The sequence below is a fragment of the Strongylocentrotus purpuratus genome, unplaced genomic scaffold (assembly GCF_000002235.5).
Source record: "Strongylocentrotus purpuratus isolate Spur 01 unplaced genomic scaffold, Spur_5.0 spur5_scaffold_18, whole genome shotgun sequence".
In the NCBI taxonomy this organism is placed as follows: domain Eukaryota; kingdom Metazoa; phylum Echinodermata; class Echinoidea; order Camarodonta; family Strongylocentrotidae; genus Strongylocentrotus; species Strongylocentrotus purpuratus.
This window is the reverse complement of record NW_022145603.1, coordinates 14,708,252-14,726,210: the sequence shown is the minus strand read 5'-3', so window position 1 is coordinate 14,726,210 and position 17,959 is coordinate 14,708,252. Positions and strand designations below refer to the sequence as shown.

The 17,959-nt window shown below is 40.2% G+C and overlaps 1 protein-coding gene across 3 annotated transcripts in view; it reads left to right on the top strand.

Annotated features, from left to right (window-relative positions):
* The first annotated feature begins 13,890 nt into the window (after window positions 1-13,890).
* Window positions 13,891-17,959, top strand: part of Alx1 (aristaless-like homeobox protein) — a 55,263-nt gene continuing 51,194 nt past the window's right edge. The window contains exon 1 of one of the 3 annotated variants that reach the window (XM_030988784.1): window positions 13,891-14,978. In XM_030988784.1, the coding sequence (XP_030844644.1) occupies window positions 14,870-14,978 (109 nt within the window). In that variant the 5' untranslated portion in view covers window positions 13,891-14,869. The remainder of the gene's footprint in view (window positions 14,979-17,959) is intronic. The other 2 variants (XM_011663478.2, XM_030988783.1) reach the window with 2 other exon arrangements.

The window sequence follows — 17,959 nt, the reverse complement described above, 5'->3', positions numbered from 1 at the left end:
AAAGACTCGTTACACGCTGACGTGAATAAGATGGTTCGACTTGACCAAGACTTTCACCATGTCTTATCTAAGTCTTGGAGGTTTTTTTTTTTATCCCACCCAACCTATCTGCTTCTTTTCTCTTCTCGGTCCACCTTTTCGAAGAAATTGCAATAGCATTCATTATTGAAATTCAATATTGTCCTGATTTAGGTTAGAGGGTTAGTGTAAGGGTTAGGTTTCATGTGACTTTCAGACGAGGGTTTTTGTTGCTCCTCAGGTATTTTTCCGTGGAAAAGCTGTACGTGGCGTTATGGTTCGAGTGCCCAAAATCAGATGTCTCAAAAAAAAAGAAAGATGAGAAAAATAAGAGTAAATGAAAGAGAGAGGGCGAAGGGATGGGAGAAGATAAGAACACCACACCTCTCCTAATTTCGCGTCCTCCAGTACTAGCCTTGTTTCAATGAGTTAGACAACCCCCCCCCCCCTCCCCCACTCCCTCTTCATACGATACAAGTGGCCCCTCCATAACTGGGCCCACAGTACACCATTATACATCTTCAATCTATCCATATTTAACACGATCAAAAAGACTTTGAAGAAGTCCCCTGACCCAGGAAATTGCATAAGTCTTTGCGATTGTGTTATTAGGGACTTTTAGATTTGCGTGGACTGATACGTGCGACGTCCATTCAAGGCAGTGCATTAAAAGGACGTCGACGATAGCAATTCCCATTGTCTTCGTGCGAATCTAAAAGTCCTTTATATTCAACACGATGGCAACTAATTTTGACCAGGCAACCGAGGACGTACATTTTCGATAACATTTAGGGTTACGTTTTAAAAAGCATGAATAAATAAAATTTGAATAATCCGAACAGAATTTTTAAAGCAATGCAGTAGATAAGTAAGTGTATTGACATCGACATTCAGTTGAATTCATGAAAGTCAATGCAATCGTGTTATTTGTCATGTATACAGTCCCATTCGTGCTCTTTCATGCCATGTCTTGGAGGTTGTTGAACTTGTCTGCGCTCTCTATAATAGATCGTGATTAAGGTTTTGATAGCGTAGAGCTTATTCAATTTTCTTTCCACAACTTGATACGAAGGACCAGGTTCGGAACACAACAGGCGGGAAAAGTTCTCACGATTGTATAGATGCCAGAGAAAACTAGATCAGTATTGGTGGCGAAGCTACGGGGGGGGGGGGCACAAGGGGACAATGCCCCCACGCTAGTGCGAAAAAGAGGAGATAATGACAAAAAAGAGGGAAAGGGAACCTAGCATAAATATCAGGAACCGTGGTGTATCTACAGGGGCACTGAGGCACTTTCCCCTAGCCCCATTAAATGGCAAAAAATATAAAATTAGAAAGAATGAGAACCTTAAATGATGATCGGGAGATGTGGCGTAGCTAAGAAGGACACAAGGGGAATGTGCCCCCCCCCCGCACACACACACACACAGAAACACACACAACTTTTCTTGATCATGAACAAATAAATAAATTTAAGCGAGGCACGTCATAATGAAATGTATGCGAGGACCCAAAGCCCAAAGAGAAAAATTAATCTTCTATTACCGCCACTTTTCTGGGGACGCGATATAGAAGGAGGGAATGATGTTGTCTACATTTAGATATTACATAGTTCAATCATTATTATTACTATAAGTTGTAACTAATGTTAGCGAGCTATTCTTGGTTGTGAAGGATGTGGATTCTATACCACGGGGGCCATAATTTATATACGTAGTCAAATATCAATTTCTGGAGTATTTTGGTAAAGGACATGAATATTTCTAGATATCAATCAAAGAAAAGTTTAATTTTGCGCGTAAAAATGGCGTATGATTAAGTGTTCATTTTCTACAGCTATCCTGGTAAAAAAAACACGAAACTTTCTCGATGTTTACGTAAGAAAAGACTTATTTTATACACTTTTTATGTCATCAAATGCAAACTTTCTTCAGTTATCTATCAATTGTTTTGGTACAAAATGAAGTCGTCTTGTTCTTTGTAATGTAATATACATTTATATTCAAATTGACTGATGATTTTACCATAACATTACCACAAGAATGAGAAAATCAGTTGAATTTCAAACCGTGTAAATGTAGGAAAGATGCCGTATAAAATATGTACAGAACAACTTGTAGTAGTATAGTGGTGGTTATTTTACCCGACTGCTAAGAAAGCATAAATACTTGTTAGTAAGTAACCAGTACCAGTGATGCCTTGTTGTCACAGTTTGGGATATATATTGTGTTATAACCGTCTGATATTTATTGCAAAACTTTTTTTCTTTGACAAAGGCAAGAGTAGACTTTTATATTACAATGGTTCCTTTCTAGATGCATAATACATTCACTGAAGGCAAACTGGATTTGTATTTCATATGTCCAAACAAACAAAAATGAATATTTGGGAGAAAATATATTCTCACTTTACGTTCAACGCACTTTGCGGGTCCTTTATGTGTATTTCCTGAGTTCGCGGACCCCCATCGTTGAAATAAAAACCGTTTAATTTACGACATCTTTCATAGCATCACCCTGCACCTGACCTCAGCGAAATATCTTGGATGAGGAGATAGTAAAGTATTTCATAGCCCGAATGGCGGCCTCAATTTCCGTCGCAGCCGTGTATGATTAAAGCGTTTGATGCAACGCTTCCCAAAACGAGAACACCTTGCCGCAATTTGCGACCTGCCCTCGGCAAGAGTCACATTTTTATGACGAATTTTTCGTTACGGTAATTTTAACTTGAAGAGATTGCATTTGTTTGCGAGTGTTTAAGTAATAGGGGGACTATTCCCTCCAGGTCCGCTAAAAAAATATGGACCGTGGTCGGTCTCTCGACGCGCGCGCACGGATAAAGGCCAAGGAAAATTACTTTCGTAGGGACACGACTGCAGTTGGAGTTTGAAAAAATGGCTAAAGAAAGTAGACATGTATTATACAAATACATAAGTGTAGATTATTTTGTCTTCGTGGATCTGAACGTTTGAGAATATTGTCATCGAAATTGCATGATGTTGTGAGCAATTTAAGTCCTAGAAGAGGGACTAACGTGTGCGAATTGATGTGGCGTCGTACCGTTCGTACGCTTAACTACAGACGCATCGAGGCCCCGTCGTATAAAACTTACTATTGGAGGTAACTTTGCCGTTCCTGGTAACTTCCATGCATGAAAACCTGGATTTGATGGGCAGTTGGGTGAAGTTGCCATACTTAGTTAATATTGATAGCAAAGTTACCACCAGTGGTGAGTTTTATGCAACGTGGCCCTGGTACAGTATTTTCTCTAGCTAAAATATTGTATATACCCCGCTGTTCTGGTATTATGTACCAATCTTTTGACCACTTTAGGCTCAAGCAGGAGCAATTTTTATTTTTAGAATTTCATTCTCGATTGAATCACTTTCACATTCTTTTCTAAGTCGGGTTTAATGGGCTGAACTAAAGCCAATGGCACAGGAGGCGTTACTTTGCTAACGCGGGACTGTGTCTCTGACTTGCGTTGACGTTGACGCACCATGTGAAAGATGCCGGTTCGTAGTTCGGGTCATGCGCTTGAGATTATTGACGCATTGTGTCTCGATTGAGCAACCAGGGTGCCTTTCTCGAAACCGTCATAAGTCTAACTTCGTGGACATCCCGTTGAAACGCGTGTTAATTCTATATCGTGTGTTTCTATAGGGTGTTCAAGAACTAAGACTCGTGACGGTTTCGAGAAACTAGCCCCAGACGACCGCACACTACCTACGACAAATGAAATCCCCGCGCTTTTCAATCAATCTCTTTCTCGTACTACAAAGTGAGCTTGCGGACAGAGGAGCTACGGAGAGTAACACCGCCATATTATGTTCCATTTTGTTGACAACCTACTCTCCGAGATTTATGCGTCGGGCGAACTTGACAGAGCGCATAATACGGGATGAAGTTTCAATGGTATTACGTTCCAACACATGTTCTATGCGTCCAAACGCGGCATGCCTCTCATTCCCGTGGTATGACAAGCCCGGCTAAGATTGCGTCTGTCGCGTAGATCCAGCGAGCGCATGTATTACAAGACCCCCAGGACTCCTCCGATGGAGACCACCCAGCTGCACGGTAAGAGCAGTCGGGCTTTGAGAGTAACAGCGCGCGGCTTCGGCTGCTATACAGAAAGAGAGAGATATGATATGAAATATGGAAAACAATACCGACCTCCTTGCAAAGCGAGGCCTTGTCAAATCTCTCCGCAAGGCTCACAAATTATATGTCTCCTTCTACGACTGTCTAAATGCATACCATGTCAAGTAGGAATAGAGGAAGTGAAAAGTACAAATTGCAATTGACCCTTGGTAATTGCTTTCGCGGTAGTACCCCTACTTGCACCCCCCCCCCCTCTTCTTTCTTTCAATCACCAGTCAAAGATTCTGAATAACTCTTACAACCGACGACAAATAAGTATGGTCAATGAAGATGATGAATTACCCCGACAAAATTCTAGGCACGTGGGACTATTATACTGAAATATGGTACATGCTGTATGCATGGTTTCACAATGGTTATAACTGTTTATACAAAAATAGGCTCCTACCACACATCGTCTCATCAGGAGACGTGATGGCTCAGTGGTAGAACAGCGGTCTCGTAACCGGGAGGTCCCGGGTTCGAAACAAAGTCGGTAAGGCATTAATCCTCATTACCAATTCCCTCGAAGAGGATTTAAAGCCATCGGTCCCCTGATTGTTTACCTACGAGCATACACGGGCTTTCCTAGCAAGTGTAACGTTCTTGAAATTTCTTGGAATTTAGCTGTCTCCCCTGTGTCATATCTGTCCGTTTTGCAGCGCTCTTCTAATAATTATGCGCGTTGCACAAGAGGCGTCATTCGACCGTTAGAACTCAATTAGCCAGTACGTCAGTAATTGAATGACTGAATGTTTTCACGTTGTGCACTATGCCTCTCTCATGTAACGCGTCACTACGTTACTCCTACGTCAGATCTATCATCTACGTCAGTGTTCCTGCGTCAGCGAAAGGAGTGACGCTCCGCGTGCAACTGACATGAGGAGAAGAGTGAGTGGGTGTGTGTGTTACGCGACATTTGCTTCGGGTTTAAATTCCTCAAAGATAGATTATTGTGAATAGGGTTCACATTTGGTTTTACGTTAGGTTTAGGGTTAGTGTTGTAGCTGGGTTTAGGTATAGTGTTTGGTCTATACGGTGAAGTTATGAATGCGCTTAGTATAGGAAACTGATTGCGGAATATAAATCCAGAAGACATTGTTTCAAAAATGGCCTTACATGATCGCGAAGACTTTCAAGAAATCAACCTTAGGCAACTTCAATGTACAAGGTGATTACATAATCCGAACAAGATTTCCAAAGACAATTGACAATGGGGTATTGAAATTGCCCTTAAGTTGGTTCCTCGAAAGTCTCTACGATCGTGTGTTGTACTTATTTTAGGAAAGTACAGGTATGATATGGATCAAGTTTTATCTGCCGAATCACATTTTCGTGTTTGAAGTTGGACGATTCGTTTGACTGTATTTACTTTTAAATCATTATCTCGATAAAAAAAATCTGTGACGAAGCTATAATTGCATTGTCTTCTGTGGAATGTCGTCGTCTATTGCTCGCACGCGATGAAAAAAAGTGTGTTTGTGCATGTTTTATACACCCAACCCTCGGGCATGTATGGTGTCCTCAACAAAAGACGTAGAAATAAGAGGAAAATCTGAAATTATTAACCCGATAGCTACTGCTTTCGAAAATCACCTAACGCAATTTCAATAGGCTTGTGCGTCAGCTGAAATTTGCCAACACGACAGTGCACTCTAAGAAAAAGGGTGCAAAAAAGGGTGCAAAATAAGAGTTTGCACCCTTTACATAAAAATGAACCCTATTGAAGGAAAAGGGGTTAAAAAAAGGGTGCAATATAAGATTTTGCACCCTTCCCACAAAAATGAACCCTAGCAACCCAAAAAGGTGCAAAATAAAAGTTTGCATATTGCATGCATATTCATGATTACTTTCCACGTGTTCACATAAAAATACATTTATCATATGATTTGTTAAGCAAATTATGACAATGCACATCAATTTTGTGATTTATATTTTCCTTCGGCAATCATTAACCAATAGATTATTTTGTCTGATCATGTTACAATTACATTCACGTTTTAGCAATATATATATATTGATTATATGATTACTAACCAAAAAACATCATGCATGTTTAATATGTATATGTGTACGAGCAAATGTCACGAGTATTCCTCGATGATGGGTGCAGGATTGAACCCCTTAAGGTGCTGCTATTGCATCGGTTTGCACCCCTAAAGGAGCAGGATTGAACCATTAAGGGTACTAACATGTCTCCTAAAAGGTGCATTCTGGCACCCTCCTAAAGGGTGCAGGATTTAACCCCTAAAGGTGCTGCTATTGTTGCATCGGTTTGCACCCCTAAAGGTGCAGGATTGAACCATAAAGGGTACTAACATTTCCCCCAAAGGTTCAATCTGGCACCCTTTTGAAGGGTGCAGGATTGCACCTTTAAAAAGGGTGCAGGATTTAACCCCTAAAGGTGCTGCTATTGTTGCATCGGTTTGAACCCCTAAAGGTGCTGCTATTGTTGCATCGGTTTGAACCCCTAAAGGTGCATAGTTGCACCATTTTTTCTTAGTGTGTGACGTACATGTATTACGTAATCAGAACATGATTTCTATGGGACATACAATAGGGTATTGAAATTGCCCTTGAGTTGAATTTTAGAAAGTAATTGCGATTGTGTTAATTGAATTGTAGTTAGACTATGATTTCGAACCGACAAAAATGTATAATATAGAAGTGATACAGAGTAAGTTTTAGTATTGTGCAGGTCTCAGTAATAATGGTTTGTTAACTGAAGAGGTATCGCTGCTTAAATAAACGTATTAACAAATATATATACAGGTATATATTAAATCAATTAATCAATAAATAGATGAATAACTTAATTAATTAATAAACAAGGAATCAAACTTAAATGGAACCATGGCTTTGATTTTGAAAGATTATTTGAGGAAATATAATATAATATAAATATAATTTTAATTCAAACTTTCACCAGTCTGATTTGCTGATGTTTCTGCTTTCTTTTAGAGTATTTGTCTTTGAAGGTTGGATTTCCCTTTTAAAAAGGACAAATCACAGTTTATAATTAGTTTTAGACATCTTGCTATTCATCAACTAAGATAAAAAGATACTCTTGAAAAGTTTTTGGGACCTTACCAAATCTCTGAGCTTTTGAAGACAGGGCAAAGTGCAATGGCATCCGTTAGACTTGCTGTCCGAGAAATTGAGAGACAGGGGGAAAAATCGAGAATCAAAATACATCTCGAAGAAGGATGACGAATTAAAATAATCACGCAATGTGGATTTGTTTTTCTTGAATCATACTTTTTCCTCTTCCTCGTCTACTCTCTTCCTGTCTCTCGTGCTACTCTCTCTCTCTCGGCTGCTGTTTTCCTCTGTCTTTTCATCTCCCTTGTACGGTCTAGCTTTTTCTGTCATCCTCGTTCTTTGTCTTTCTGTCAGTTTGCCCCCCTCTCCGTCTTTTTCACCTTTTGCTTATTTGCCCCCCAATGCCCCCCTCCCCTCTCCTCTTTGTGATAACTCTTCTCTCTGACATCCCTCCCCCTCTCTCTCTCTCTCTCTCTCTCCCTCTCCATCTCCCTTAAACACATACACTTTCTCATATTCTCTCTTACCGAAACACACACTCCTCCCTCCGCCTCCCTCCCTAACTCTTTCTCCCTCACTTCCCTCTCTGTTTCCCTCTCTCCCATCTTTCCCTTTTCTCCCTTCCCTCTCTTTCTCTCTCTCTCTCTCTCTCTCTCTCTCTTTGTCTCTGTGTTTCTCTTTCTCACTCTCTTCCCTTCCCCTTCTCTCTCTCTCTCTTTCATCTCTCTACCTCTCTCTCCCTTCAACCCGGAGAGGAAGCTTGAAGACGGTTTCCTCTCCCCCAATTCTCGGCGGAGTTCCCGTCTTAGCCTGACATCCAAACATCCCAACGATCCATATTTAGTCCAACTGACTCACCAAAAATACTCTCATCAATCTCATACAACCATCCATTCCTTTCTCAAAACAGTCACGGAAACGCAGAAATCAGTTATAGCTCGAGCTCCGCTGTCAAATATCCTTGATCGCAGTAGAAGAAAACAAGTTCAACTTTGAACTCTAGAACTAATGTTTCGAATGCAGACCTGTTTTGTGTGCAATAGTAAATCCAATAGGCATGATAGGGTGCACTTTCTATCACTTCTGGGCCCTGTTTCATAAAACTTGTTAAAAATAACAAATGCTAAAATTGTATGACGAATTTGCGCTCAGCCAATCAAATGCCACGATTTCAGTAGCTTATAACAGTTATTGTAACTTGCTATTGATGACAAAATTTAGTTTTATGCAACAGGGCCCTAACATGGCATGTGTGATTCCTACCGCCGAAATCTTCTATTAATTCAGTTAAAGGCCCACTGCACTATAGCTATTTGCGCCCTCTGTATAACAAACAATGCCTAATCGGTGACCATTGGTCCCCCATGATCCTCTTTTTCTTATGTTAACTGAGAGCTGAGTTGATGAGATAACCACCTGTCCAGTGACCTTGCAGGGCAGTCTAATCCCTCCTGTAAACTACGGCAGATAAGCTTTAAGTAATAGATTTCAAACCAAAATAATTGCAATACAATTTATTATTGTGCAGAACATGCTAAATGTTTAGGAAAATCCAAGTAGTGGAAAGTAGTAGCAACAATGCGTAATATGTAATTTAGCATGCAGTGGGCCATTTATGATCAAAATCACTCCTTAAGATTGCATTGAAACCAGTTTAGTTCTTACACTAATGTTTCAAGCCAATGGACATAGATAATGACTACCAGTTACAATGAAAATACGAATAACATGTACGTTTAGACTCTTGGGTAATTATTTGCAACAAAAAAAATCATAAAACTATTTCCATAAAGTATACATTGAAAATTTGCCTTTCAGCGCCTCGATTGTAACTTGTACTCAATTGGAGTACTTCACTAAAATTTACGATGAAAATCTAGATTTGTATATATCTTAATAGTGAAGGCTATATGAAGTGCTTACGATTTTAAAAAAAAGTTGTCTTTTGGGTCTTGAATTTGAAAAGGGGGACACAAAATACAATAAGCAGATAAGGGGACACACGTCCGTGTGCATAGGAAAGGAAGGTGAAAGACAAAAGCAGGGGGGCAGAGTGAAATCAAAACTCGGAACGAGTGATGGAGACATGCATGATGGGAGGTGTCACGTGACCTACCCGTTTCCTTGCCAATTCTCTCCCTCCCATCAAGAAGCCTGGCTTTGACACTTGAGATATGTACACAAATATCTTTCTTGCAACAACACCCACTTCACGACACGACATGAAAAGTATAGAAAGAAATACTGAGAGAGAAAGAAAGAAACTCCTCCTGCCGTGGCTTCTGCGTAGAGTGCGGAAACGCACGTCAGGCTCACCGACATTTTTCCATCTCCAACGGGCCAACGCAAGTTGACACCGGGGAGGATGTGGGGAAAAAGGCTTAGGCGTCTCGGCAATGCGTGTAGTCCCTCGGTTCTTTTGTTTTCACCGAGTTGCTACATGTCAATTATGTGGTCACGTGGTGGATAACCAGTGATAACAAAAAAGAAAGTTGCTCCAAAAAATGATCCTCAAAGTAAAAATACTCTATAACTAAAGCATTAACAATCATTACAACCATAAAGATAAAAAAAAATGTCAGGGGAATGATGCCATGATGTTCCTTTTGACATAAAAACAGGCATCAATGCAATCCAATCCGAATGATATTTGATATAGCGCTTTTCCATGCTGTTAAAAAGCGCTGCACACTTTGCTCCATACGTTTGTGCCACTTACACAATAACATATCACTTCAAAATAACCATGAAATAACAAACCAGAGGAAAAGTCAATACAATACAATCCATTGTCCTCTAACAAACATGACTTGTTTTCTATTTATTTTATGTTTGTATGTTTGTATGTATTTGTATGTATTCCATGTTTGTATGTTATTACTTTAATAGAAAGAAGGGGGATGGTTCTTCTATTTTCGAGAGTGTTATAACGTTCCCGAAATCTCCGTCCAGCCAACAAAACCAATGACAACGAACAATAAAACAGACATGTTTAAATAAATCACTTTTAGAAAGAGCCGAATACTGAAATGAAGCCTGTATTTTGTTGTGATGTTTTTTCTCTCGGAAGACAGGCACTGCTGAGCGTACGTTTGTGCTCCAAAGTTTCCGAATTGCGTAAGGATATGCATAGGCAAGATGGGCGTTTGGTGTTTAAAAGTGGGGATGTACTAGCCCCCCCCCCCTCCCTCCATCCCCATGGGTACTGGCAAAAAACTTTTCTTTTTCTTTTTAAATCATGATTATGGCTCATTGTGCTACCAACATAATTATGATCATATCCATATTATCGTCTAAATATAGGAACCAATATCGAAACACTTAAGTTGAAAAATTCCGCATAAGGGAGGTGAAACCGTGGCATTTACTACGCATCAATATTGCCTCGTCACACCCAAAAATCCCCTCTTTAAATGTTTCCCGTCTTCTTTTAATGTCTTCTTTAAACGCCTCGGGTTCTCCCCGAAGACACGCAATCGTTTTCAGTAACGGTGCACACATCGTTATCTTGCCTTCTGTCCCATCTATAGACATCTATGTCAGCTAAGGGAAGGATGAGTAAGATAAAATCCTTTCCTGACCAGAGCTCAAATCGAGTGTCTTCTTTCCTGTTTTTTATCTGGCAAGTATTTGTCACTTTTTCCGACTGTCAAAATCATCTTCATCAAACTCGCAGAGACATTTTTTCCTTGGCTTCTCAAAAGAAAAGTAAAAAAACAAAAACGACAAAGACCTTCACACGCGATGAACAAGGTAGACTGTGTGTAGTTATGCAGTAACAGTTATACAGCATATTTGAAGGAGGGGTAAGGGGTCACTCCCCCCCCCCCCCTCCTCCTCCACAGATTCTAAACATAGATGTTGATCAGGTATTCTACGATTGTGCACGGAAACATATCAACATAATTATAGAGGCATTCTCAAAAGATGTTTGTGGTGGTCTAGTGGATAAGTCACCGGTTCGAATCCCTGCCACAGCACGAACGTCTTTTGGCAAGACATTATTTTAATCCACAATGGCCACAGCCGATCCAAGTGGGGGTAAATGGTACCTGGCAGAAAGTAATTCTATGAAATGCTTTAAAGCACCACCCAAACCCCGGACATGACCAAGGCAAAGGTCTTGATACGCCATTGCAACTTCGCCAAGATGGCGTCGGCGTTGCCGAGGCGGGAAATTTTTCAATTGACGAAACATGGATGTTGCGGTCCCTTGGGTCGTCTGCTGTAGGAAAGAGTAAGATGACCGAGAGAAATCAATGTTTAGCGCGACGGTTTATCTCTTTTGGGCTGGGTTTATGATGATATCATGTAAGGTTACCATGGTTAAGACCCGAAGACCTTTTTTGTCGTGATGAAGCAAACAAAAAATTGTTTCTGATCATTCTGTTTGGTGTTGTTTTCCTTTTGCTGGTCTTCTTTTTCTTCCTCTTCTTCTTCTTCTTCTTCTTCTTCTTCTTCTTTATTTTCTTTTTGTCGTTAATCTTCTTTTTCTTCATCTCCTTCCTTTTCTGTGTTTATCATTTTTTCTTTGCCTTCATCTTCGTCGTTTACTAAATTTCTTCTTGTTCTTCTCCCTTTAATTCTTATAGGTTTTTTGTTTGTGTTTTGATTTTCTGTGACGGCTTGATGTCCCAACAAATTGTCATTAATACTTCCCTTCTTATATCTTTTACTCGATCTTGTTTAATGATTATCAAACTTCATTAAGGTAGGACCAATTCCCCCTCATCTCCCCCATCTCTTTCTCTGTACAATGCTTTGCCCTCCTATACTTATGTGTTGTATTCATTTGCCCCATCATATCATCAATCTCGTGAAATTCCTCATCCGTTTGCTTATTTCCTCTCACGCAGAGCTCAACTTAAAAAAATGAATCCTCGTTTTGCACACAATTCATTTATCATAAAGGTCGATTCAATACAAATTTTAATACCAATATATTTGATTTGTGTAAAGGTATATTAAACGACAATGCATCGTCTAGTATTCAAGGTTATAAACTGTGTCAGTTTGTTGCGATTCAAATCCACGACACTCCGTTCAGTCTGAAATAATGTCGCGACCTCATCGTGCAAATGGGACCAAAATCGAAGAAATGACGGACGGACAGACGGGCGTTTTTGGTCTCGCCTTTCGACGCCAACTCATTGCCTTTCGCCCCGCCTAATGCTGGACGAGATTCTGTTACCTCACCGTAGCGAGCCGCAAGATATCCTGTTCAAAACGCTAGGGAAATCGGCCGCTTCTGGTGCATGCCACCAATTATGTTTTTGGTGTTTTTGTTTATCCCAAGGGGTTTCTGACACTGGTGTATTTGCATGAGCATCGCCACGGGCTGCGACACTGCACACTTCTGATGTCGTGTAGATATTATACGCTCAAAGTGTATTTAATTGCAGGGATTCTTTTGTAGCTTAATTAGAATTAGCGCAATGATGTTATTGGTCCATTTCTCTAGCCCCCTTCACCCCCCCCCCCCCCGAAAAATGTTGAACACCGCCTTTTCATCGCTGCTATCCGTAACCAAATTACTGTTATGGGCTTTCGTACTAAAGTCTTATTTTTTCCTTTCAAAGCAAATAATAATGTCCATTGGACAAACGTGTGTTTGTTTAAAGCTGTTTCTCAGTTTGTCAATTGTTAAAATGGCACAATGCAAAAATTCTTGAGTTTATCATTATAACTGTGAAAAAGATGCCTGTCTCTGGCGTTATTATTGGGCATGTACGTCTATGAATACACACGAAGCGTAACCTCGAGTGTGTTATCGACTGCTCTACTCGAAGGCACTAAGACCATGCGTCGTTAATTTAACGCAATATTTGCACTCCTCACTTTACATTCACTTTGTTTACGTACGATGGCATCCTGGCATGGTGCGTCAAAGACCGCGCCAGCTGCTACCTGACGCAGTCCTGCGCTAGGCTGTAGACGCTCTCGTGTGATGCCGTTTTCTGACGCAGTTATACGTGAGCAAAATGACGTACTGTGTGCAACGGGCTTACACTATAAACATGACTGACAAAGAAAGCGGACAAAATATACAGTTCCTCAGGTAGACAAAGGAACATCCCTTCACTGCTATTATGTAAAAATGTGTAGAACAGGTGTCACATGCATATTCACATTTTTACATAATAGCAGTGAAGGGATGTTCCTTTGTCTACCTGAGGAACTGTGTATTTTGTCCGCTTTCTTGTCTGTCATGTTCATAGTGTTACCCCCCCCTCCCCCTCCCCCCCCCCTCTCTCTCTCTCTCTCTCTCTCTCTCTCTCGAAGCGCGTCAAAGATCACGCTAGTCGATAACGCAGTTCTGCGTCAACCAAATGACGCCTTGTGTGCATGGGCGTTATTAGAAATGTGATGTTTTTCGACTCATCTCACGGATATGTTGCATTTGGAACCAATGTCGGAATGACATGGTATATAGAAGACGGAAGGTTTAATCGGTTTAACAATGGTCACACTTGAAGAACAAATTACTTAATGATACGATGACAAGTTCTTGCGATGGGGGAAGTCAGATGGTATTTATAGTCGCGCTCATGATTGCATTTTGAGAATTAAGTACTTGTTCGCGTTACACAATTAAACAACGCCAAGTAGCTGAGTGGTAGTGTTAAGAAGGGGAAAACTTCAATTCCAATTGAAACACAATTTGCGCTTAAACGAATTACCAGGAGCGCACGGCGCGCGGACTGAAAATAGCGCCCGTAACGTCATGGCCAATTTAGGGAGCAAAGGAACTCGTCAATTTTAAGTGTAAATTAATGAACATCTTTTCAAGCCCCGCCACCCATTTGTTTTTCTCCTGAACACGGGCATGGCGTTCCTTCCTCCTTCGGCTTAATGTTCACTCCTTAACAATGGTTCTTGAAAGAGTTGGAGGGGAGTTCCCCCTGGTTATAGGGGGACAATTAACGCATCCTTGGTGGAGGGGACCCCTCCCAGTCCCAGCATCCGGCGTTTCCGTCTCCGAGTAGACTTAACTCCACAAGCGACGGAAGGACGTGTTTAATATTTTCGAGAACCCAACACGATGACACATACCCCGGGACTACACGAGGGCTTCGCGAAGTGAGAGAGGGTTGACAGAAATGAGGGAGGAGGAGAAACAAGAAAGTCAGACATAAAACAAAACCTGAACGCTCATGAGGTGTTTCGACAATTTTAATTAGGTATTGGTTAAACAGACCCTCAGCAAAAAGTACAAGGCACCAAGGGCAGAAGCCTGAGTCTCCCCCTTTGACTACATAAATCTTTAGACAAGACGCTAAATTGGCACACGAGGCTTGATTGGGTCTCATAAGTCGGTGGTAGCTTCACATCGAGTGAGCACAGTCAGTGGTATCTAGCCAAACGTAAAGGACATTAGCCGACGATAGCTGAGGCTTTCGACCCAATTTGATCAATTTCATTACAATCCAGGGAGTATCGTATCCGAGATTTTGACTCCAGCGAGCAGGGCTCGTTGTTAGCTCCTAACAAGACACTTAAGTTAATCGCTCCTTAACTGAATTCATCAGACTCAAACAGAGCTCCTAAGTTGGAAAAAGGCCACAAACTATTGTTGCAGACATTCCTCAGTGTTAACGCACAAACGCGCTATATTGAGCATCAAATCTGGTTACTAATCGAATGCAATTAGACTCCATACGGGGCTCAACATGATTAATTTATTTGGATATTTTCTCGACCGGGATCACCATGATATGGAAAGCAGAGAAGGAACGCCTATGGAGGAGTCTAGCTATTGTTCGTCGTCTGTTCTCCCAGGTAAATACCAAATCAAAACAAAGAAATGTTTGTTTGTTTTGTTTTGATATCTGTTTGTAAACGTCATAATCATGATCAACATCTTCGGCATTATCGTCGTTTTCGCTTTGTTATATGAGTACCTATAGTTGAAATATACTGGGAGAAGGAGGAATGAAGCAAGAGAGGCAGAGAGAGAGAGAGAGGGATGAGACTTGTGTGTGGGGGTGTGTGAGAGAGAGAGAGAGAGAGAGAGAGAGAGAGAGAAAGAGAAAGAGATAGATTGAGAGAGAGAAAGAGAGAGAGAGAGAGAGAGAATAGAGAGGAGAAAAGGTGAGAAGTAGGATAGTACAGCATAAACAGATAGAGAAATGGTAATGGAGAGAGAAAGAGAGATATCTGGTGAGAGAGATAGAGAAACTGATAATATGGAAACATTTTAATCGTGCTAATCATCTTCAAATTAGTTTCAGTGGCGATAACGACACCATTTAAACTCATGTCTTCAAACCACTGAAGTTAACATTTCATATTTCCTATCTTAAGATTACATGCCTATGTTGCATGTGTGGCTCGTCAGCTCACTTGCTCCTGTCCAACAGATAGCCCTGTATGAAAATGAGGGGAGCGAAACAAGAGGAAACTAATCAAACAACTTTGCAAAACAAGCAAAGAACTCCAGGTATAAAGTAAAAAAGAATCACTCATGTCGCTAACTAACTGTGGGAAGGTTTGTTACATATACGAGCTGGAAAGCGAGCTCCTCAACGATCTCCATATACGACCGCGAAACATACCGACATTAACGTCATAACTAAATGTTTAGAGATTGAAATACGATATGATTCCGACTTCGAGTCCTTGAGTTGACGATTTCGAAGAATTCACCATTTGTATGCCATTTTATTGTATAAGAAGTTTATATCTACCTTAGATTTGATAAGGACATTATTGAAAGTTTTTTTAACAAAGATACATGCTACGATGGAACAAGTTTGACCAGATCATGTGTACCTTATTTGGAGCAATGATTACACAATAATGCATTGACACTGTCGTTGTTGGTTTATTTTCACATGACAAAATCTGTCATACATACATCATAATTTGACCTGGGGGTGTTTCACAAAGATTCTAAGTTGAACTTATCTCTAAGTTGGACTTAACAATTATGGAAAGTCATTAGCATCCTTGAAAATATTTTTGTAAAAGTTATTTAAAAAAGCATAAAATGTTGATTCAAATCATTTATATTTCATTTTATCAAGGATATTTCACGTTCTTGATGTAGAATTTATGAAAAGTCTAAAATACTTGAATTTTTGCTTTTGAATATATTTTATTTTAAGGCTACAAATGGCTCTCCATAATGTTTAAGTCTAACTTAGAGTTGAGTCCAACTTAGGATCTTTGTGAAACACCCCCTGGGATGATAATGATCTATAATATATTAACTTTATTTAGCTGTTTATGGTCTCTGTCTCCTTGGAGATATTCCTTGGAAACCTACACACATTTGACTTTATTAGTAAACCGGTCTATTATTTATCAAAATTTAACATTGTTGCGAGAAGAAAAAACACTTGACTTCGACACCTTTAGCGAAAAGAGGGATGTGTCACCCCCAACGTTGCATAAATAGTACACAGGGTTCGCCGACCTCTGTAGATTTGTTTTGTTTCCGCGGATTACCCTCCAAGATCGTCTACCGAGAACCAGAAGGGCGTTTTTGTAGGGGCATTGACATATTCAGGCAGTCACCCCGATCATGTCATATCTGTTTTTAGGGTGATTCGGAATTCCCTCATTTTAATTTGGATAAATATATTTGTTTAAGCTTGAATCTATTTTAGCAAACAAGTTTAATGTCATAAAATGTGCGTTTCGTGCATTTACAGATGGTAAAGGGTAAACAGAAGTTATGTAAGCGTTACACAATTCCTCTTTTATTCCATCAGGGTTTTACTTTATTCACCATTTATTTTATACGTATAGATATACCAATTTGCTACATGCTCTTATATTGATGTGTCCTTTTTTATTGCCAGTATCATTACACAATTAGGCGAAAATCAACAATTTGCTTGCTTTGCTTGCATATCGTCAAATCACGGAATGGGAGGGGTGCGATGTTACACCCCTGCTCCCTTTAGACTCCCTTGACCTAGGGGGTTCGTTAGTACCCCTCACTCCAAGTAGAGGTTGTAGCACCTTTTCCTCCCCTTTCCCTCACCCCTTTGAACATCACTGGTTGGTTGCTTCATTCTTTGTTTTTGTTGTTTAGTTTGTTTTGTTTGTTTTTGTAGTTTTGTCCATAATTGAATAAAAAAAAAGTATATTGATCTTATCATGTTTATAGCATCATCAAATCTCTTAATATGAGGGGTGCAAGCTTACACCCCTGCTCCTTTCTTATACACCCCTGGTCCTGGGGGCATGGTCATTACCCCCTCACTCTAGGCAGCCTGTAGCGTCTCTTCCTCCCCATCTTTTGTTCTTGTAGCGTCTTGTCGACAACAAAATCTTGCCTCCACACGTCAATTTTTGTTCTTTACTAGGAGGATGTGGTTCGTTATTTTCTACGGACGAATATATTTGGGATTCTTCCTCCCGACCCCCAAATTTGGCGGGAAAAATTGTTCTAATACTAGAGGTCAATTGTATTTGTTACAATGTTCTTATGCAAGGCTATCATAATATCCCAAAATACAGCTTTACGTGTAAGAGGGTGAATCTGATTTCGCGAATTGAATATGTTTTGGTTTTATGAAGGCATATTTGATATTGGGATTATTTGATGCACGTTCTCTTTCTTAATGTTGTCCCATGTTTCTATTCTTTTCTCGGGCATTGTCAATATCTCAATCTCTCACTTTCTTTTCGTTTCTTGCGTTCGTCGTCTCCCCATTTCAACATGTTTAACTATCTTTCGAAACCACATTTTTGTCCGTTGCAAAGTATTTTATATCTTCGTAATGAATTTCGTGGACAAAAGCTCTCAT